General features: G+C 42.1%; 1 protein-coding gene and 1 long non-coding RNA gene across 3 annotated transcripts; one reads left to right on the top strand and one right to left on the bottom strand.

The window, feature by feature from the left end:
- Positions 1 to 8486: 8486 nt before the first annotated feature.
- On the top strand, positions 8487 to 16871 carry LOC112221620. Of its 2 annotated transcripts, XR_002949047.2 has the most exons (6): positions 8487 to 8643; positions 11454 to 11560; positions 13826 to 14146; positions 14260 to 14315; positions 14539 to 14593; positions 16616 to 16871. It is a non-coding gene; the product is annotated as an uncharacterized LOC112221620 (long non-coding RNA). The 2 variants fall into 2 exon arrangements; XR_002949046.2 differs by lacking the exon at positions 16616 to 16871 and having other exon boundaries at positions 14539 to 15308.
- Positions 16872 to 20318: 3447 nt separating this feature from the next.
- LOC112221619 (claudin-23) lies at positions 20319 to 21674 on the bottom strand. Its single transcript, XM_024383792.2, has one exon. The coding sequence runs from the start codon at positions 21252 to 21254 to the stop codon at positions 20454 to 20456; it is 801 nt and encodes a 266-aa protein (XP_024239560.1). The 5' UTR covers positions 21255 to 21674; the 3' UTR covers positions 20319 to 20453.
- Between the last annotated feature and the right edge of the window lie 484 nt (positions 21675 to 22158).

Here is a 22158-nt window from a genome sequence, read left to right as displayed (position 1 = left end):
TATTATGGCAGACCAGCTAGTCTGTCTCTACTACATTATGACAGACAAAATACATCTACTGTCTTTATTAGATAACTACAGGCCAGGTAGATCTACTGTCTCTATTATACTAAATTCAGACCAGCTAAATCTACTGTCTAAATGATTTATTATGACAGACCAGGTACATCTACTTTCTCTGTTATATTATGACAGACCAGCTAGAACTTCTGTCTCTACTATATTATGACAGACCAGCTAGATCTACTGTTTCAATTATATTGTGGCAGACCAGCTAAATCTACTGTCTCTTCTATATTATAACAACCAGCTACATCTAGAGTCTATAATATGATATGATAAATCTACTCTCTCAATTATATTATGACAGACCAGCTACCTCTACTATCTTTTTTGTATTACGACAGACCAGCTATATATATTTTCACTATATTAAATTACGACAGACCAACTACATCTACTGTCTTTATTATATTACGACAGATCAGCTAGATCTACATTCTGTATTATATTATGACAGACCAGCTAGATCTACTTTCTCAATGATTTTATGACAGACCAGCTACATCTGTCTCTATTATATTTTGACAGATCAACGAAATCTACTTTCTCATATTATGATTACAGATGGGCTGTGTACAGGTGCAGTTATCTGTAAGCTGCTCTGACAGCTGGTGCTTAAAGCTAGTGAGGGAGTTGTGAGTCTCCAGCTTCAGAGTTTTTTGCAATTCGTTCCAGTCATGGGCAGCAGAGAACTGGAAGGAAAGTCGACCAAAGGAGGAATTGGCTTTGGGGGTGACCAGTGAGATATACCTGCTGGAGCGCGTGCTATGAGTAGGTGCTGCTATGGTGACCAGTGAGTAGAGATAAGGCGGGGCTTTACCTAGCAGAGACTTGTAGATAACCTGTAGCCAGTGGGTTTGGCGACGTGTATGAAGCGAGGGCCAACCAACGAGAGCGTACAGGTTGCAATGGTGGGTAGTGTATGGGGCTTTTGTGACAAAATGGATGGCACTGTGATAGACTGCATCCAGTTTGTTGAGTATTGTGTTGGAGGCTATTTTATAGATGACATCACCGAAGTCGAGGATCGGTAGGGTGGTCAGTTTTACGAGGGTATGTTTGGCAGCATGAGTAAAGGATGCTTTGTTGCGATATAGGAAGCCGATTCTAGATTTAATTTTGGATTGGAGATGCTTGATGTGAATCTGGAAGGAAAGTTTACAGTCTAACCAGACACCCAGGTATTTGTAGTCGTCCACGTATTCTAAGTCAGGGTCGTCCAGAGTAGTGATGCTGGACGGGCGAGCAGGTGCGGGCAGTGATCGATTGAATAGCATGCATTTAGTTTTACTTGCATTTAAGAGCAGTTGGAGGCAACGGAAGGAGAGTTGTATGGCATTGAAGCTCGTCTGGAGGATAGTTAACAGTGTCCAAGGAGGGGCCAGAAGTATACAGAATAGTGTCGTCTGCGAAGAGGTGGATCAGAGAATCACCAGCAGCAAGAGCAACATCATTGATGTATACAGAAAAGAGAGTAGGCCCGAGAATTGAACCCTGTGGCACACCCATAGAGACTGTCAGAGGTCCAGACAACAGGCCCTCCGATTTGACACACTGAACTCTATCAGAGAAGTAATTGGTAAACCAGGCGAGGCAATCATTTGAGAAACCAAGGCTGTCAAGTCTGCCAATAAGAATGTTGTGATTGACAGAGTCGAAAGCCTTGGCCAGGTCGCTGAATACGGCTGCACAGTACTGTTTCTTATAGATGACGGTCATGATGTCGTTTAGAACCTTGAGCATGGCTGAGGTGCACCCATGACCAGCTCTGAAACCACATTGCACAGCGGAGAAGGTATGGTGGGATTTGAAATGGTCAGTAATCTGTTTGTTAACTTGGCTTTCGAAGACCTTAGAAAGACAGGGTAGGATAGATATAGGTCTGTAGCAGTTTGGGTCTAGAGTGTCACCCCCTTTGAAGAGGGGGATGACCGCGGCAGCTTTCCAATCTTTGGGAATCTCAGACGATACGAAAGAGGTTGAACAGGCTAGTAATAGGGGTTGCAACTATTTTGGCAGATAATTTTAGAAAGAGAGGGTCCAGATTGTCTTGCCTGGCTGATTTGTAGGGGTCCAGATTTTGCAGCTTTCAGAACATCAGCTATCTGGATTTGGGTAAAGGAGAAATGGTGGGGGCTTTGGCGCGTTGCTGTGGATGGTGCCTGGCAGTTGACCGTGGTAGGGGTAGCCATGTGGAAAGCATGGCCAGCCGTCGAGAAATGCTTATTGAAATTCTCAATTATAGTGGATTTATCGTGGTGACAGTGTTTCCTAGCCTCAGAGCAGTGGGCAGCTGGGAGGAGGTGCTCTTATTCTCCATGGACTTTACAGTGTCCCAGAACTTTTTTGAGTTAGTACTACAGGATGCAAATTTCTGTTTGAAAATCTACTGAAAATTCTAACTGCCTGTGTATATTTGTTCCTAACTTCCCTGAAAAGTTGCATATCAAGGGGGCTATTCTAGTTCTACATTTTTTGAGAAGGGCATGCTTATTTAAGATAGTGCGAAAGGCACTTTTAAAGAATAGCCAGGCATCATCTACTGACGGGATGAGGTCAATGTCATTCCAGGATACCCCAGCCAGGTCGATTAGAAAGGCCTGCTCGCAGATGTGTTTCAGGGAGCGTTTGACAGTGATGAGGGGTGGTTGTTTGGTCGCAGACCCAATACAGATGCAGGTAATGAGGCAGTGATCGCTGAGATCTTGATTGAAAACAGCAGAGGTGTATTTGGAGGGTGAATTAGTTAGGATAAGGGTGCCCGTGTTTACTGATTTGGGGTTGTACCTGGTAGGTTCATTGATCATTTGTGTGAGATTGAGGGCATCAAGCTTAGTTTGTAGGATGGCCGGGGTGTTAAACATGTCCCAGTTTAGGTCACCTAGTAGCACGAGCTCAGAAGATAGATGGGGGGCAATCAATTCACATATGGTATCGAGGGCACAGCTGGGGGCAGAGGGAGGTCTATAGGAAGCGGCAACAGTGAGAGACTTGTTTCTGGAAAGGTGAATTTTTAGAAGTAGAAGCTCAAATTGTATGAGTACAGACATGGATAGCCTGCAGAGTTCTGTATTACTATCTTTGCAGTAGATTGCAACACCGCCCCCTTTGGCAGTTCTATCTTGATGGAAAACGTTATAGTTAGCAATGGAGATTTCAGGGTTTTTGGTGGTTTTCCTTAGGATTCAGACACGGCTAAGACATCTGGGTAGCAGAGTGTGCTAAAGCAGTGAGTAAAACAAACTTAGGGAGTAGGCTTCTAATGTTGACATGCATGAAACCAAGGCTTTTACGTTTACAGAAGTCAACAAATGAGAGCACCTGGGGGGTGGGAGGGGAGCTAGGCACTGCAGGACCTGGATTAACCTCCACATCACCAGAGGAACAGAGGAGAAGTAGGATAGGGGTACGGCTAAAGACTATACGAACTGGCCGTCTAGCACGTTCAGAACAGAGAGTAAAAGGAGCAGGTATCTGGGCACGATAGCATAGATTCAAGGCATAGTGCACAGACAAAGGTAAGGTAGGAAGTGAGCACATTGGAGGTAAACCTAGGCATTGAGTAATGAAGAGAGAGATATAGTCTAGAGATATTTAAACAAGGTGATGTCATCGCATATGTAGGAGGTGGAACAACATGGTTGGTTAAGGCACATTGAGCAGGGCTGGAGGATCTACAGTGAAATAAGACGGTAATCACTAACCAGGACACTAATGGAAGAGGCATATTGATATTAGAGAGAGGCATGCATAGCCAAGTGAACATATGGGTCCAGTGAGTGGATGGGCTGGCTGGGGACACGGCGATTCAAACAGTTAGCAGGCCGATGCTAACAAGCTAACAGTTAGTAGGCCGGGAGTAAAGCAAGCTAGTAGCTAGCAGTTAGCAGGCCTGGTTAGCAAGCAAGCAGTTAGCATGGGCTAGTATGGGCTAGCAGTTACAGACCGGGCAGGTAAGCTAGAAGTTAGCAGGCCAGGGCCGGCAGCTAGCAGTTAGTAGACCGGGGCAAGCTAGCGGATAGCAAGCAGTTAGCAGACCGGGTCAGCAAGCAAGCAGTTAGCAATGGCTAGCAGTTAGCAGACCGGGCAGGCAAGCTAGCAGTTAGCAGGGGCTAGAAAGTTAGCCTTTGGGGGACGTCGCAATGGGGGTAAGTCTGTTTTTGCCTCTTTGTGCGTTGACGTCGATAGAACAGTCGTGGAATTAGTAGGATTCCAAGTAGCTCTAGGTAGCTAGCAGGCCTAGCTGGTTAGCATAATGGGCCTTCAGTGGGCGTCGCACCTGAGGGGCCTGTTGGAGTCCTCGGGCAGATTATGTCGGTATTCCAGTCGTAGGGGATCTGCTGGGTTCCATGCCCCGTACCGGCTGTAGAAGGGGTCCGGATATTGTAGCCCAGGAGTATACTTCGGTGGTAGCACAGGAGCACTGGCCGGGCTAACTTAATTACAGTGCCTTGCGAAAGTATTCGGCCCCCTTGAACTTTGCGACCTTTTGCCACATTTCAGGCTTCAAACATAAAGATATAAAACTGTATTTTTTTGTGAAGAATCAACAAGTGGGACACAATCATGAAGTGGAACGACATTTATTGGATATTTCAAACTTTTTTAACAAATCAAAAACTGAAAAATTGGGCGTGCAAAATTATTCAGCCCCTTTACTTTCAGTGCAGCAAACTCTCTCCAGAAGTTCAGTGAGGATCTCTGAATGATCCAATGTTGACCTAAATGACTAATGATGATAAATACAATCCACCTGTGTGTAATCAAGTCTCCGTATAAATGCACCTGCACTGTGATAGTCTCAGAGGTCTGTTAAAAGCGCAGAGAGCATCATGAAGAACAAGGAACACACCAGGCAGGTCCGAGATACTGTTGTGAAGAAGTTTAAAGCCGGATTTGGATACAAAAAGATTTCCCAAGCTTTAAACATCCCAAGGAGCACTGTGCAAGCGATAATATTGAAATGGAAGGAGTATCAGACCACTGCAAATCTACCAAGACCTGGCCGTCCCTCTAAACTTTCAGCTCATACAAGGAGAAGACTGATCAGAGATGCAGCCAAGAGGCCCATGATCACTCTGGATGAACTGCAGAGATCTACAGCTGAGGTGGGAGACTCTGTCCATAGGACAACAATCAGTCGTATATTGCACAAATCTGGCCTTTATGGAAGAGTGGCAAGAAGAAAGCCATTTCTTAAAGATATCCATAAAAAGTGTTGTTTAAAGTTTGCCACAAGCCACCTGGGAGACACACCAAACATGTGGAAGAAGGTGCTCTGGTCAGATGAAACCAAAATTGAACTTTTTGGCAACAATGCACGTTATGTTTGGCGTAAAAGCAACACAGCTCATCACCCTGAACACACCATCCCCACTGTCAAACATGGTGGTGGCAGCATCATGGTTTGGGCCTGCTTTTCTTCAGCAGGGACAGGGAAGATGGTTAAAATTGATGGGAAGATGGATGGAGCCAAATACAGGACCATTCTGGAAGAAAACCTGATGGAGTCTGCAAAAGACCTGAGACTGGGACGGAGATTTGTCTTCCAACAAGACAATGATCCAAAACATAAAGCAAAATCTACAATGGAATGGTTCAAAAATAAACATATCCAGGTGTTAGAATGGCCAAGTCAAAGTCCAGACCTGAATCCAATCGAGAATCTGTGGAAAGAACTGAAAACTGCTGATCACAAATGCTCTCCATCCAACCTCACTGAGCTCGAGCTGTTTTGCAAGGAGGAATGGGAAAAAATTTCAGTCTCTCGATGTGCAAAACTGATAGAGACATACCCCAAGCGACTTACAGCTGTAATTGCAGCAAAAGGTGGCGCTACAAAGTATTAACTTAAGGGGGCTGAATAATTTTGCACGCCCAATTTGAGTTTGATTTGTTAGAAAAGTTTGAAATATCCAATAAATGTCGTTCCACTTCATGATTGTGTCCCACTTGTTGTTGATTCTACACAAAAAAATAGTTTTATATCTTTTTGTTTGAAGCCTGAAATGTGGCAAAAGGTCGCTAAGTTCAAAGGGGCCGAATACTTTCGCAAGGCACTGTATATACTGTCTCTATTATATTATGACAGACCAGCTAGATCTACTGTCTCTTATATTATGACAGACCTCTATTATCTATGATGACAGATACTCTACCAGGTGAGCAAAACCTAGAGACTTCCTTAGATATCGTGCACCAGCTTTTGTTGACATATATGCATAGGCCCCTTGGCACGTTCTGACCTTAGTTCTTTTCTCATGTCTTTGTTTTAGGTTGGTCAGGGTGTGAGTTGGGGTGGGTTGTCTATGTTCGTTTTTCAATGTTGTGTTTTGCGTTTGGCCTGGTATGGTTCTCAATCAGAGGCAGGTATCGTCAGGTGTCTCTGAGAATCATACTTAGGTAGCCTTATCCCACCTGTGTTTCGTGGGTGATTGTTTTCTGTTTGTTGCTTGTAGCTGCACCAGACAGAACTGTTTCGTTCATTCACTTTGTTGTTTTTGATCAGTGTTCTATTACGTTATTAAAAATATGGACACTTACCAAGCTGCTCATTGGTCCTCACCTTCTTCCAACGACGAGCGCTAAACCCCTGCCCCGTGTCTTACCAGAGGTTGCTGTTCTGTCCTGCTGATGGCATGTATCCCTCCAGCTGTATGTTCTTAATGTCATCGTTCAGCCACGACTCAGTGAAACATAAGATATTAGTTTTTAATGTCCCGTTGGTAGGTTATACATGCTTTCAGCTCGTCCCATTTATTTTCCAGTGATTTAACATTAGCTAGCAGGACGGAAGGCAAGGGCAGATTAGCCGCCTGATCCTCGCAAGGCACCCTGATCTTTTTCCACAAAATCTCAGTTTCCTTCTCCAGCGAAACATGGGGATCTGGGCCTGGACGGGTGTCTAGTAGTATATCCCTCCCGTCCGCCTAATTGAAGAACTCTTCGTCCAGTTTTAGGTGAGCAATCACAGTTCTGATCCAGCAGCGGTTTTCGGTCATAAGATACAGTAGCAGCAACATTATGTACAAAACCAGTTACGAACAACGGGAAAAAACAAACAAAATAGCATGGTTGGCCCTCCCCTCTGGCGCCACTCGTACTTCCAGACTAGTCAATACATTAGAAGGGATAGCCAAGGCCTACGGAGTGGCACAGTGGTCAAAAGCACTATTGAGGTGTCAGTACAGACCCGAGTTCGTTTCCAGGCTGTCTTGCAGCCGTGACCGGGAGACGCATGAGGCAGCACACAATTGGTCCACTGTTGTCCGGGTTAGGTGAGGGTTTGGCTGGCTAGGATTTCCTTGTTTCATCGCACTCTAGCGACTCCTTGTGGCGGGCCAGTCGCCTACAAGCTGACTCGGTTGCCAGTTGGACCATGTTTCCTCCAACATATTGGTACGTCTGGCTTCTGGGTTGAGCGAGCAGTGCGGCTTGGCAGGGTCGTGTTTCAGAGGACGCATGGCCTCCCCCGATTCTGTAGGTGAGTTGCAGCGATGGGACAAAACTGTAACTACCAATTGGGGAGAAAGAGGTAAATGTGAAGTCCATACATTTTCATACTGGTTCCACTTGGGAATCAAACCCACAACTCTGGCATTGCAAGCGCCATGCTCTACCAACTGAGCTACACAGGTATACAGGGTATAAGTAGTGTATATATAATGAATCCTAGCATGTGAAGGGCTTCGGATTGCTTTATAGTATAAACGCCATAGTTAGTGGCAAGTAAGGCTAATAGTTAGTGGTAGCATTCTAAGAATCAAACAAGTTGGGATATTGGTAGAGGGCTAGACATGATGACTTATGCCGGCCATCTTGGGTGAATGTGATACGCAATAGGCCGGCAGCAAGTAATGGGTACCACATAGCCTGAACATGTAAACTATCCCAAAGGGCAGATTAAACAATGTAGGCAATATGGCTAGTACAGGGCATGACTTACTAGCAGATTATAAATCCATGCCAGAAATGTGTTTTAGGCTTTTATCCAAGCCCCCTGTAATACACACATTAGGTTTTTTTAAGTTCCTTGCTAACTGGAACATAGGCAGTAGGTGACACCTTAGATATTGATGCCAACAATCCTACGGTTGCAGGCTCACTTCCTGACAGATTTTTTTCCTCTGTCAGCACTGGGATTCAAACAGGCAAACCTCCAGTTGCTAGCCCGCTTTTCTAACCTCGAGGCTGCCATATTGAATGAGTCATGTATAAGCATAGAGTCACATAGTAAAATGAGCCTATATAAGAGATTAAATAAGTCTATCAATGAAACCTAACATTAGTTTGTCTCTAACTCCCAGGCCTGAGAGAGGTATGAGACCAAGGGTTTTGCCTCATTAAATAAAGGTTCAATCAAATTTTAAAAAATCCCCAGGGGGCAGCAGAAACCAGGTTAGGTGATGTGCTCTTCCAGGAAGTCTTGATAATTACTCAGGTGTGAGCACTCAGGATTTGTTGGCAGTCTGGGTGCGAGAATAGTCCAGAAGTCTTTCAAATAGATTTTTAAAAATATTTTGGGATTGTGCATATTTATTTTGTCAACGACCAAGTGGTCAAGAGCTGGCCCTGAACTCGGTAAGTTTGCGATCTCCTGAGCACATGTGTATATAATACACGGTCCTGATTTCTCACGTCAACCAGTTATACGAGTGAAGTCAAACACTTTTTTTTTAAACGCTGTGATGGAAACAGGAAGTTTCCGTACAATTTATAAAATGCTGAGAATTTTCTTGTTCGACATTGTGATCTTTTTGTGTTGGTAAAATTAATTTCGCGAGAAAAGGCGGTGGAAATGCTTTTACGCGCAATTAGATACTATAACCATCCTATCGAAGTAAACTTGGAGTAACCTGATATGGTGTGTGGCCCTCCCACTACAACTCAGGAAACCATGCAGTTTATTAGGGAACAGATTAAATCATTTGTTATGAATTTAACAGGGTAGTGGAAGTGCATCTAGATGCTCCTTTACAATGAATATCGAGGGTATTCTGCTGACATGATGATCGATGCTTGACTGCTGTTTGACAAATAAAAATATTCTCGCTCTTATCCATAATAATATAATGTAGACGAGACAACCCGCACAGCCTACCCATACTGTATCTGCTACCTTTTGGCTAAACTGCAAGTGTCAAGACCAGTATAGGCACATTGGCTATTTAACGCAACATTTGGGACAAATCTATCCGTACAGTTGAATGTGATGCAAACGCGTTCAATTTATGATTTTTTTTATTCTGTAGGTAAACTTAAGTGAAAAATTACTTTGTATGCCCTACATAATGCACTGATTTTTATCAAGTCAGTTTGGAACCAGAAAATGGGCATGTTTTATAATATTTTAATAAAATCTGTCAACTTTTTGGATGGAAACCTAGCAAAATATGCACATTTTTAAATCATGTTACAGACCAGTTAAGGCCTAGGACCGCGTTCCTGATAACTTCATGACACCTTGTCTGACTAATCAGGCTGTAATGCACAATGAATTCATATACTGTACACAGTCTGAAACCTTGCAGTGCAAAATCGTGTAAATGTTCCTTACAAGACAGAATGTTGAATACAATTACATATCAACTTACTCTACAGGAAAGTATTGTTCCCCCATTTATTTTAGTGCCTTTAAGTATATGGTTCGGTCAGTTTATATTTCGGTGTGTGTTTTCATTCTAACACCCATGATTTAAACACTTGCATAATATGTAAACAATAGCCGAAAGTTACCGGACCACAGACTGAACATTTTAAATGAGTTTCCTCGCATTCAGCTGGCAATGCCAAACATACCATCGCTCAATAAAGTCTGGTTAACAATACTATCCTGTGTATTTTTTGCATCTAATAAAAGCAGCTGAAGGACCAACCACACAGACAACCGGTAGAGTACGTTTTAAATCAAATGTATTCAACATTCTGGCTTGAAAGGAACATTGACATTATTTTGCACTCCAATGGTTCAGGCTGTATGAAACCAATGAATTGCACTGGTGTAAAGTACTTACTTTTGGGGGGTATCCGTGCTTTACTATTTCTATTTTTGACAACTTTTACTAAAATACATTCCTAAAAAAAAATGTACTTTTTACTCCATACATTTTCACTGATGCCCAAAAGTACTCGATTCTCTCACTCTCTCACACACACACACGGGGCTTTATTGGCATGGGAAACGTGTTAACATTTCCAAAGCAAGTGAGGTACGTAATAAACAATAAAAGTTAACAGTAAACATTACACATACAGAAGTTTCAAAACAATGAAGACATTACAAATGTCATATTACGTGTATATATACAGTGTTGTAACGATGTACAAATGGTTAAGGGTACACAAGGGAAAATAAATATGGGTTGTATTTACAATGGTGTTTGTTCTTCACTGGTTGCCCTTTTCTCGTGGCAACAGGTCAGAAATCTTACTGCTGTGATGGCACACTGGAATTTCACCCAGTAAATATGGGAGTTTATCAAAAATAAATAAAAATCTAATTCTTTGTGGATCTGTGTAATCTGAGGGAAATATGTGTCTTTATGGTCATACATTGGACAGGAGGTTAGGAAGTGCAGCAGTATCTCTCTATTGTGATGTTTGCTTATTATAAGGAATTTGAAATCATTTGTACTTGTGATACTTAAATATCAAAAGTAAATGTAATTGCTAAAATATACTGAAGTATATTTAAAACCAAATACTTTTTGACTTTTACTCAAGTATTTTTCTGGGTGACTTTTACTTGAGTCATTTACCTTCTTAAAAGTATCTTTACTCCAGTATGACAACTGGGTGCTTTTACACCACTGCTGAATTGTGTAAAACAGCCTGATTAATCAGACAACATAAGACCCTTAGACAGCAATATTAGGTCATGCAACACGCGCTAGTCTCACTCTACACAATGGCCAAAACAGTGCAGTATCGAGTACCAGTAGAAGGAACTGCCCAGAAACTGACCATTGAATGCTCTAGCTCTCAACTGCCCATTTATACCTAATTTCAGTTTGTTTTCTTAATTCCTGTGTCTGTGGCTTCCAGTTATTTTTTAAAATGTTTTTTTATATATAATTGTATACTAATTGGTCTTTTGACCAATCAGATCTTTTCACGTCAGAGCTTTTTCAGAGCGATCAAAATACCAATTAGTGAAATGAAGATCAGAATTAGACTGTCTTTACACAGGCAGCCAGTTTTCTCTGCAGCAGTTCAGTGAGTGTCTGTGTGACTGCCTCCCAGCAGGGAGGGGTAGTTGGCTCTAGCTGAGCTGATAGTTCCTGTTTTCAGCTATTCACAGAGCTTGGGTTAGGTGCTCGTCTCCTTCCTGTTCCTGATTTATTTTGTAAAGGAAAGTTTCTCTCTCTCTCTCTCTCTGAACACCTCTACAGAAGCAGTGTAAATTCAGATGCATATCCCAGATTAAACCAAGGAATCCTCTTTTAAAGAAGCATTCTCTACGCCCTGACTGGTTAGTCTTCTCTACATTCTGATACTAGTAAGTAACCTTTTTTAGAGATGTGTTGGTATGTAATGTTCTCCACCATTCCTGCCTTGGGTGTCAGTTTTTCACCTGGAGCCATTGTTTAAGGTCTGTGATCCTGTTGAACCTGATTGACTGGGTGCTTCCAAGCTGCTCAAGCATAACTAGGCTACATCTGTTTTATAGTCTTGCTGTCTGATCAGCCATAACTACATATGTCTTCATATCTAGCTTTCTGCGCAGCCATAAATGTATCTGTCTTCTAACTGTCTGCTCGGCCATAACTAAGGTACATATGTGTTCATACCTAGCTTTCTGCTCAGCCATAAATGTACAGTGGGGCAAAAAAGTATTTAGTCAGCCACCAATTGTGCAAGTTCTCCCACTTAAAAAGATGAGGCCTGTAATTTTCATCGTAGGTACACTTCCAACTATGACAGACAAAATGAGAAAAAAAAAATCCAGAAAATCACATTGTAGGATTTTTAATGCATGTATTTGCAAATTATGGTGGAAAATAAGTATTTGGTCAATAACAAAAGTTTATCTCAGTACTTTGTCATTGCCAACAAAGGGTATATAACAGAGGTCAAACGTTTTCTGTAAGTCTTCACAAGGTTTTCACACACTATTGCTGGTATTTTGGCCCATTCCTCCATGCAGATCTCCTAAAGAGCAGTGATGTTTTGGGGCTGTTGCTGGGCAACACGGACTTTCAACTCCCTCCAAAGATTTTCTATGGGGTTGAGGTCTGGAGACTGGCTAGGCCACTCCAGGACCTTAATGCTTCTTACGAAGCCACTCCTTCGTTGCCCGGGCGGTGTGTTTGGGATCATTGTCATGCTGAAAGACCCAGCCACGTTTCATCTTCAATGCCCTTGCTGATGGAAGGAGGTTTTCACTCAATCTCATGATACATGGCCCCATTCATTCTTTCCTTTACATGGATCAGTCGTCCTGGTCCCTTTGCAGAAAAACAGCCCCAAAGCATGATGTTTCCACCCCCATGCTTCACAGTAGGTATGGTGTTCTTTGGATGCGACTCAGCATTCTTTGTCCTCCAAACACGACGAGTTGAGTTTTTACCAAAACGTTCAATTTTGGTTTCATCTGACCATATGACATTCTCCCAATCTTCTTCTGGATCATCCAAATGCTCTCTAGCAAACGTCAGACGGGCCTGGACATGTACTGGCTTAAGCAGGGGGACACGTCTGGCACTGCAGGATTTGAGTCCCTGGCAGCGTAGTGTGTTACTGATGGTAGGCTTTGTTACTTTGGTCCCAGCTCTCTGCAGGTCATTCACTAGGTCCCCCCGTCTTGCGTGGAGCCCCAGATCGAGGGAGATTATCAGTGGTCTCGTATGTCTTCCATTTCCTAATAATTGCTCCCACAGTTGATTTCTTCAAACCAAGCTGCTTACCTATTGCAGATTCAGTCTTCCCAGCCTGGTGCAGGTCTACAATTTTGTTTCTGGTGTCCTTTGACAGCTCTTTGGTCTTGGCCATAGTGGAGTTTGGAGTGTGACTGTTTGAGGTTGTGGACAGGTGTCTTTTATACTGATAACAAGTTCAAACGGGTGCCATTAATACAGGTAACGAGTGGAGGACAGAGGAGCCTCTTAAAGAAGTTACAGGTCTGTGAACCAGGAATCTTGCTTGTTTTAAGGTGACCAAATACTTATTTTCCACCATAATTTGCAAATAAATTCATTAAAAATCCTACAATGTGATTTTCTGGATTTTTTTTTTCTCATTTTGCCTGTCATAGTTGAAGTGTACCTATGATGAAAATTACACGCGTCTCTTCTTTTTAAGTGGGAGAACTTGCACAATTGGTGGCTGACTAAATACTTTATTGCCCCACTGTATCTGTCTTCTAACTGTCTGCTCGGCCATAACTACAGTACATATGTCTTCAAATCTAGCTCTGCTCAGCCATAAGCACAGAGCATGTCTTCTAATCTAGCTGTCTGCTCAGCCATAACTACAGAGCATGTCTTCTAGTCTAGCTGTCTGCTCAGCCATAACTACAGAGCATGTCTTCTAGTCTAGCTGTTGCCTCAGCCATAATGAGGATACAGTGCGTTCGAAAAGTATTCAGACCCTTTTTCCACATTTTAATTTACAGCCTTATTCTAAAATTGAATAAAAACATTTATCTACACACAATACTCAAATGACAAAGCGAAAACAGGTTTTTAGACATTTTATAACACATGGTATAGATGGTACTATACATACTGTATGTTAAGGCTTTAGGTCTTTGCTCCATCCCCAGCTACCCTGGTGTGACCTGAGGCTCAGCCGACGTCATGGCTATCTCTCCTACCGTAACCCTCCACCTGGACGATGGTGTGGTGCGTGGCCTGGACCTGCAGTCTTGTGCTGTCCAGCTGTGTAAAGGACATGGTCACTGTGTGGCTCAGGGACAGGTCACCACCTGTGAGTGTATCCTGGGGTACAGAGGAGAGTTCTGCCATGAGAGTGTCAATGAGGCAATCGGTGTTCCGCTCACCCTGGGGGTAGTGGCCTTTATCGTTGGCATCCTCATCCTCTCCTTCCTCATTGCATTCATCAGGCAGAGGGTCAAGGTCAAAAGGTGGTAACTATAGAATTATTATCATCATTAAATATAAATACAGCCAACTGAACGTATGGTGAAACGATCCTCCTGTACCTGGAACACTTGTGCTAATGTTTGTGTCGTTATAGGAAAGCTGCAGCCAAGGATTCAAGTGGTTTAGAAAAAGACATTCTGTAGCATCAAGGTAGGACATTCAACCACGTTCTCACACAATAATTAGCAATAAGTGAACCATAACTCATGCCACAAACATGAATTTCATGTTAAGAAAAAATCTGCTATGATGTTATTTACAGTAGTTAAAACAAGAAACATTAAAACATTTATACAAATTAAGTCTTTAACATGTCTAGTGAACTGAATGTCTGTTCTCTGTGATTTTAATGTCATTGTCACACTTCTTATAGGTTTGGTTGACGGTCCAACATCAGAGCACATCCCCTTCATCAGGCTTTATCCCCGGTATAAACAATTATATACTGTAGTACTATTTATATAAACAACTATTTACTGTAGTACTCTTCATATGAACTACATGCGTTAGTGTTAACTACTATACCATAGCACTACTTATATAAACAACTATGCTGTGGTACTAATAGAAATCCATATATGGTGGGACGACTCGTGAAAAGTAAGGACTGTTTTTGGCGATAGCTGTGTTTGAATACTAACAAACTGTATACTACATACTTAATAAGTGTATATTACATACTATATACTGTTTGTTGATTTTTAGTATACTGTAAATGTCCGGTATCCTTTCAGTTGATTGTACTAGCGCTTTGCCTGTCTATCTGTAGTTGATGCTGTTGCTATGCAACTTCTTGTTAGCATAGCTAACAAATGACTAGCTAGACGTTTTATGACTTCATTGAGAACCCACAATGGCTATACCACTTAGCTAAGCCAAGAATAATCAAGCCAATAAATTTTGGGTAGTTTGCATATAGTTAATATACTGGCGAGTTTGTATTAGTAACTAGCTAACATACAGTACCTACAAGCAACTGCTGTAATGATACGCTATGCAGTTCTATGCTAACAAACTGTCAGCGAACGTAACTTATTTGAAAAGTCGTTACTCCAGAGTGGTGCAGCGGTCTAAGGCACTGCATCTCAGTGCTAAAGGTGTCACTACAGACCCTGGTTCGATTCCAGGCTGTATCACAACCGACCGTGATTAGGAGTCCCATAGGGCGGCGCACAATTGGCCCAGGGTCGTTAGGGTTTGGCCGGGGTAGGCCGTCATTTTAAATAAGAATTTGTTCTCAACTGACTTGCCTAGTTAAACCCCAATATATATATATATTAAAGGTTACATAAAAATTACATTTCTCAACAATTTCCTTCCGTTTGAGCCTGGCCTGACTGGCTTACCTCCTTTTAGAGCCTGGCCTGACTGGTTAGTTGGTAACATTTAACACATTTTCTCCAAAACATGACAGGAATTTCAACGCTGGTAAACCAGTCAGTCCAACAGTGTTTTTCATTGGCAACAGAAAGCATCCGCTGGGGATTGAGGTTTGAAAATAAACACTGTTCTATACAGGCTGTAGTGTTCGTCAAAACAGGTTTCGTCTTGCATACTTAGGATTGCATGACTATCCCTATTGTGCTGCTGAGTGCCTTAGATCAAAGTGAAGTTTACTGTCCAACATCAGAGCTTGGCCTTTTCATTGGCTCCATCCCTGGTACATGTATAAATAACTATATATTGTAGTACTATTCATATAAACAACTATATACTGTAGTACTTTTAATACAAGCAACTAAATACTTTAGTACTATTTATATTACCAACTATATACTGTAGTACTATTCATAAACTACATGCGCTAGTACTACTAGTGTTAACTACTATACAATAGGACTTCTTATATAAACAAATATGCTGTGGTACTAATATAAAACCACATGGTGGGACTACTCGTATAAAGGACTTTTTTTTGGGGTCACGTCTTTATACTGACTAACTTTATACTTTTTTTCTGGGAAACCAAAGCCTCGACGAGCAGCAGCTTTTCTCACGCTGATCCTGGCCATGCTGTTATGACTGATTAGTGTGGTGATGCACTCTGTTGCCTAACTTGTTTGTGTTGCTTGTGGCTGTATTGCTTGTGGTTTGTTGCCTGACTTGTTTGTGCTGCTTGTGGCTGTGTTGCCTGACTGTTGCCTGACTGACTGGTTTGTGCTGTGTTGCCTGATTGTTGCCTGACTGGTTTGTGTTTATGGTTGTGTTGCTTGTGGTTTGTTAACTGATTTTGTGTTGCCTGACTTAGTGTTATCTATGACTCATTAGTGACTAATAGACCTAAGCAATGGCAACATTCAGTTGCTCCTAAACATGACAGGAATTCAAACTGAGCTTTTCATTGGCCACAAAGGTTTGAAAATATACACTGTATACAAGTCTGGTCCCCTTGCTGATATAATTTTCTCTTGTAACTGTAAACTCAAGTGAGTTTTTGTCTTAATTTCAAGCTGATCCAGTCTCTCCCTCTAGAGGTTGGTTACAACATAATGGAAGCCTGTCCAGTCATGGACCTTCGGATCATACAACCGCCTTGTTAATTCCATGTGGATAAAATGCTATTATGTTCTTGAATAATTATTATAGACGCATTGCAAACAAAATATTTTATCAATTGTATTTTTTAAGCTTTGTTCTTGTATCTGAATGTTGGATATGCTTAAACCTGGGCAAATTCACATTAAAACACTGTTTACTTCTGTGTGATCAATGTCTCTTAGTGGTATCCTTTTAAACGGATTGTTTATCACATTTGTAGAACTAACCTGTAGATCACTAGGCCTAGTTTTTTTACCTGTTTATGACATCCATGTACTTGGCCAACAAAACAACTTGTTAGCATTCCTAGAGTAGAAAGCAGGGTTTGGAACCAAATTATTTTACAATCGTTTTGTTCAACTCTTCTGACCAGCAAAATAAAGTTCTGAACTGGTTTGAAGCAACAACAAAACATGTACCAGTATATATTCCTTTTTATAACCTGTCAAATAAACTTCTTTTAAAAACATTTAACCTATTAAATGACTTCACTGATCAGTGCGGATAGAGCAGTTAAGATTGTTCAAATGTGTGATGGACAGACAAGTGCACCAGAAGGGCACCGGCATTAAAAACAATTCTTACCTTTTTTGTAGTTAATAAATCGAACATGAAACGTGATGACTAGGCTTATAGTATCCTTAACTAGCCCTGAAAAAGTGAATCCATTCTCTTCTGGCTAATTAAAAATGTATCTTCTGAATCAAGCTTGTACTGTAAAAAGGCAGGGTAAAGCCCTGCCTTATCTCAGCTCACTGGTCACCATAGCAGCATGCACCCGTAGCAAGCGCTCCAGCTGGTATATTTCACTGGTCAGCTCCAAAGCCAACTCGCCCTTTGGCCGCCTTTCCTTACAGTTCTCTGCTAAATAGCACACCCAACTACCTCATCTCCATATTATTACTTACCCTCTTGCTCTTTTGTATCCCAGTATCTCTACTTGCACATTCATCTTCTGCACATCTCTCACTCGTGTTTAATTGCTAAATTGTAATTATTTTGCCACTATGGCCTATTTATTGCCTTACCTCCCTAATCTTACTACCTTTGCACACACTGTATAAAGATTTTTCTATTGTTTTATTGACTACATTTGTTTATCCCGTGTGTAACTCTGTAACACTGCTTTGCTTTATCTTGGCCAGGTCGCGAGTTGTAAATGAGAACTTGTTCTCAACTGGCCGACCTGGTTAAATAAATAAAAAAAGCTTGTCCTGTCAGTACAGTAGCCTCTGCTTCAGAAGGGGTAGGGGAAGGTAGCCTAAACATGCTCAGTCAAAGTTTTCAGGCAGACACTGGAATATGTTTGAGTGACAGTGAGGGCTTTGCATAGGAGCTTTGTTTTTCTTTTTGTGGGATTAGAAACAAATGCCTTGAATGTAAAATAACGTTAACTGGTTCCCATGCTTTTAAAATAACGGTTCTGTTCCAGAATAGTATGGATCACTTACTTTTTCGGTTCTGTTCCCTGAACCAGTTACAATCCCCGGTGGAAAGTATCACATTTTCTATTTAAAAAACACTAAACATGTCATTTGTCAACATTTAATCAAGGAACAGTGGTAGCAGATGTTGGCGTGACCAAACAATCATGTCCCACATTTTATCAACAAATTAAAACACCAATTTACAAAAAAAAGGTACATTTGTCACGTATATTAGACCTAATAACATTTGAGAATTGACATTCCAACCTGTAACGTTGCACTTATAACAAGATATATCATAAAGATGTGGTGCTGGTGATGATTTTTTTCTTGTATTCAGACCCTTTTCTATGAGACTTGAAATTGAGCTCAGGTGCATCCTGTTTCCATTGATAATCTTTTAAATGTTTCTCAATCAAATTTTATTTGTCACATACACATGGTTAGCAGATGTTAATGCGAGTGTAGTGAAATGCTTGTGCTTCTAGTTCCGACTATGCAGTAATATCTAACAAGTAATCTAACCTAGCAATTTCACAACTACCTTATCACACAAGTAAAGGAATGAATAAGAATATGTACATAAAAATAAATGAATGAGCGGTGGCCGTGCAGCATAGGCAAGATGCAGTAGACAGTATGTACATATGAGATGAGTAATGTAGGGTATGTAAACATTATATAAAGTGGCATTGTTTAAAGTGGCTAGTGATGTATTTATTACATCAATTTTTCATTATTAAAGTGGCTAGAGATGAGTCACTATGTTGGCAGCAGCCAGTCAATGGCTAAAACTTGATTGGAGTCCACCTGTGGTATATTAAAGTTGATTGGACATGATTTGGAAAGGCACACACCTGTCACAATTGACAGTGCATGTCAGAGCAAAAAACCAAGCCATTAGGTCGAAGAAATTATCCGTTGAGCTCCGAGTCAGGATTGTGTTGAGGCACAGATTTGGGGAAGGGTACCAAAACATTTCGGCAGCATTGAAGGTCCCCAAGAACAGTGGCCTCATTCTTAAATGGAATATGTTTGGAACTACCAACACTCTTCCTAGAGCTTGTTGCCCAGCTGAGCAATCGGGGGAGAAGGGCCTTTGTCAGGGTGGTGACCAGAACCTGATGGTCACTCAGACAGAGCTCTGGAGTTTCTCTGTGGAGATGGGAGAACCTTCCAGAAGGACAATCATCTCTGCAGCACGCCACCAATCAGGCCTTTATGGTTGAGGGGCTGGACGGAAGCCACTCCTCAGTAAAAGGCACATGACAGCCCAGTTGGAGTTTGCCAAAAGGCACCTAAAGGACTCTGACCAGATTCAAATCTTTAGCCTGAATGCCAAGTGTCACGTTGGGAGGAAACCTGGCACCATCCCTACGGTGAAGCATGGTGGTGGCAGCATCAAGCTGTGGGGATGTTTTTCAGCAGCAGGGGCTGGGAGACTAGTCAGGATTGAGGGAAAATGAACGGAGCAAAGTACAGAGATCCTTGATGAAAACCTGCTTCAGAGCACTCAGGACCTCAGACTGGGGCAAAGGTTCACTTCCTAAGCACACAGGCAAGACAACGTAGGAGTGGCTTCGGGACAAGTCTCTGAATGTCCTTGAGTGGCCCAGCCAGAGCTCGGACTTGAACCCGATGGAACATCTCTGGAGAGACCTGGAAATAGATGTGCAGAGACGCTCCCCATCCAACCTGACAGAACTTGAGAGGATCTGCAGAGAAAAATGGGATAAACTCCCCAAATACAGGTGTACCAAGCTTATAGCGTTATACCCAAGACTTGAGGCTGTAATTACTGCCAAAGGTGCTTGAACAAAGAACTGAGTCAAGGGTCTGAATACTTATGTAAATGTGGTATTTATTTGTTTATAAATTAGCAAACATTTCTAAAAGCCTGTTTTTGTATTGCCATTACAGGGTAGTGTGTGTAGATTGATGGAGAAAAAAAAACAATTTTATAAATTTTATAAGGTTGTAACCTAACAAAATGTAGAAAAAGTAAAGGGGTCTGAATACTTCCCGAAGGCACTGTATTCCATGTTCTATGGCGCTGGCATTGTCATTTGTAAATAATGTTACATCTTCAAATACAAACATGCCATAGGCCACATTATAGGCATATTCCCAAAAGTGTGAAATAATTTATATTTCTATCATATTCATCCAAACAACAGATTAGGTCTAGTTTTATGGTTAAAACGACATGCCTACATGTAGAGGTAAATGTCCTTCATTGGTAGATATGTAATGTTACTGTGTAGTGCTATAGTATACATGTCACACCTATCAATGGCAACTGGCCCTCTTCACCATAATGACCTCACAGATCAACGTCATAAGCGGGTCGTCTTCCTCCGTACGAGGTGCTCTTTGCCCGGGGGAAGTCTGCCTCGTCTTCCATGGAGTCTTTAGAGTATGGGACGCTGCTAGCGCTACTCCGGGTTCGGGCTATGCTCGGCACCTCGATGCGGCGCGGTGGGGGTTTGGTGTTTCTGAAGTGTGCTGTGGTCTCCGAGATTCGCGTCTCTCCGCGGTTCTTACCGCCACAGCAACGACATATCCCAATGAACATGACCAAGCCGCCCAGTAGCTCGAAGATGCCCCCGATGTATCCCAAAATAATACAGTAGCCGACGCGAATGTCGGTGCTGGATGCGGCGATGTCCTTGAAGATGTGAGTGTACCATGCAATAGGGATGATCGTCAAGACTCCAGACAGAAAGATGAGCATTCCCCCCAGCCCGGCTACTGTCCAGTTCGGGCGGTCTTTCCAGCACCTTACCCCGGGGGTTGCCGTGGCCAGCCCGATCAGAGTCAATATCAGAGACGCTACCATCAAGCCCTGGGCGACCGCTATAATCTGGTTGTTGAAGTACGCCTCGTCCTTTTGGTTACATTGGTTTACTTGGGACGAACTGGACGTCTTGCATATGTCCCAGATGCCTTGTTGTAGGAACGTATCAACCGGCAGTAAGGCGATAGTGTTGATGGTTCTCCAGTTGGGAGCCACTGTCGCTGTGAGGTTTAGGATCCAGCCGCAAGGGGCAAGGACCATTCCGAAGATAAAAATGCCCGGGGTGCGCATCGAAGTGCGGATCCACTGCTCCGCGTGGCTCGGCATGGCTTCTGGACTGCTGTTAGTAACTTGTTAAGGTGATACAGCAGCACTAGTCAGTCTAAGTAAACTAAAGTTGACAGACTGGAGTGTTGTCTTAAAAACTTGTCCGACTGAAACTGGGGAGGTGGTACGGTGATAATAAATTGGGTGTGGTTTCACTTTAAAAGAGCACCTGTTGCATCTGCTTTAGACAGCTTCTAATCTCGTCCAATTTGATATAGGCTATTATACGACTTTCATTTCATATTTTTATCTAAATGTTGGGCTTCAGTATGCTATATGTATGCTATATCAGCCTAGTTAATGATATTTGAAAATACACGCACATTATATTAAACAAATATATATTACCGCCTTTTCGTGTCAATCTCCTTAAGTTATAACATATTGGCAGTTTAGCCTAACAAGAAAGGAACCAATCACGATGATGCATTTAACTGACTGTGAGTAATATCAATAGGTTTTATGTTATGGCTTCCTCGAAGCTAACAGCCTGACTAGGAATGTGGTCACCAGATGACTTCCTCAACTGAGAATGTTCTGGAATGTGGCTCTACAGGAACTGGCCTGTCATGGTGGTGGTGATGACGACATGAAACAGTCAATTGATGCAGGGAGAATTAAACGTTTGGTCCTACACTCTAAAAATGTTTAACTTTATTAGTATTTCATACAGCATATACCTGTCTGCATGGGCAGATTGGGCTGGACCATCTTTCTTTTAATAGGGTGGGCTGGTCTCTCACACAGTGCCTTCAGAAAGTAGTCACACCCCTTTACTTATTCCCCCACATTTTCTTGTTAAAACTTGTGATTCAAATGGATTTAATTGTCCTTTTTTTGTCAACAGTCTACATGAATATGCATATGAATGTCAAAGTTGAAGAAAAATTCTAACATTTGTATG

Source organism: Oncorhynchus tshawytscha, linkage group LG20 (genome assembly GCF_018296145.1).
Source record: "Oncorhynchus tshawytscha isolate Ot180627B linkage group LG20, Otsh_v2.0, whole genome shotgun sequence".
In the NCBI taxonomy this organism is placed as follows: domain Eukaryota; kingdom Metazoa; phylum Chordata; class Actinopteri; order Salmoniformes; family Salmonidae; genus Oncorhynchus; species Oncorhynchus tshawytscha.
Note: the sequence above shows the minus strand (reverse complement) of the source record. Positions and strands in the feature narration are given on the sequence as shown.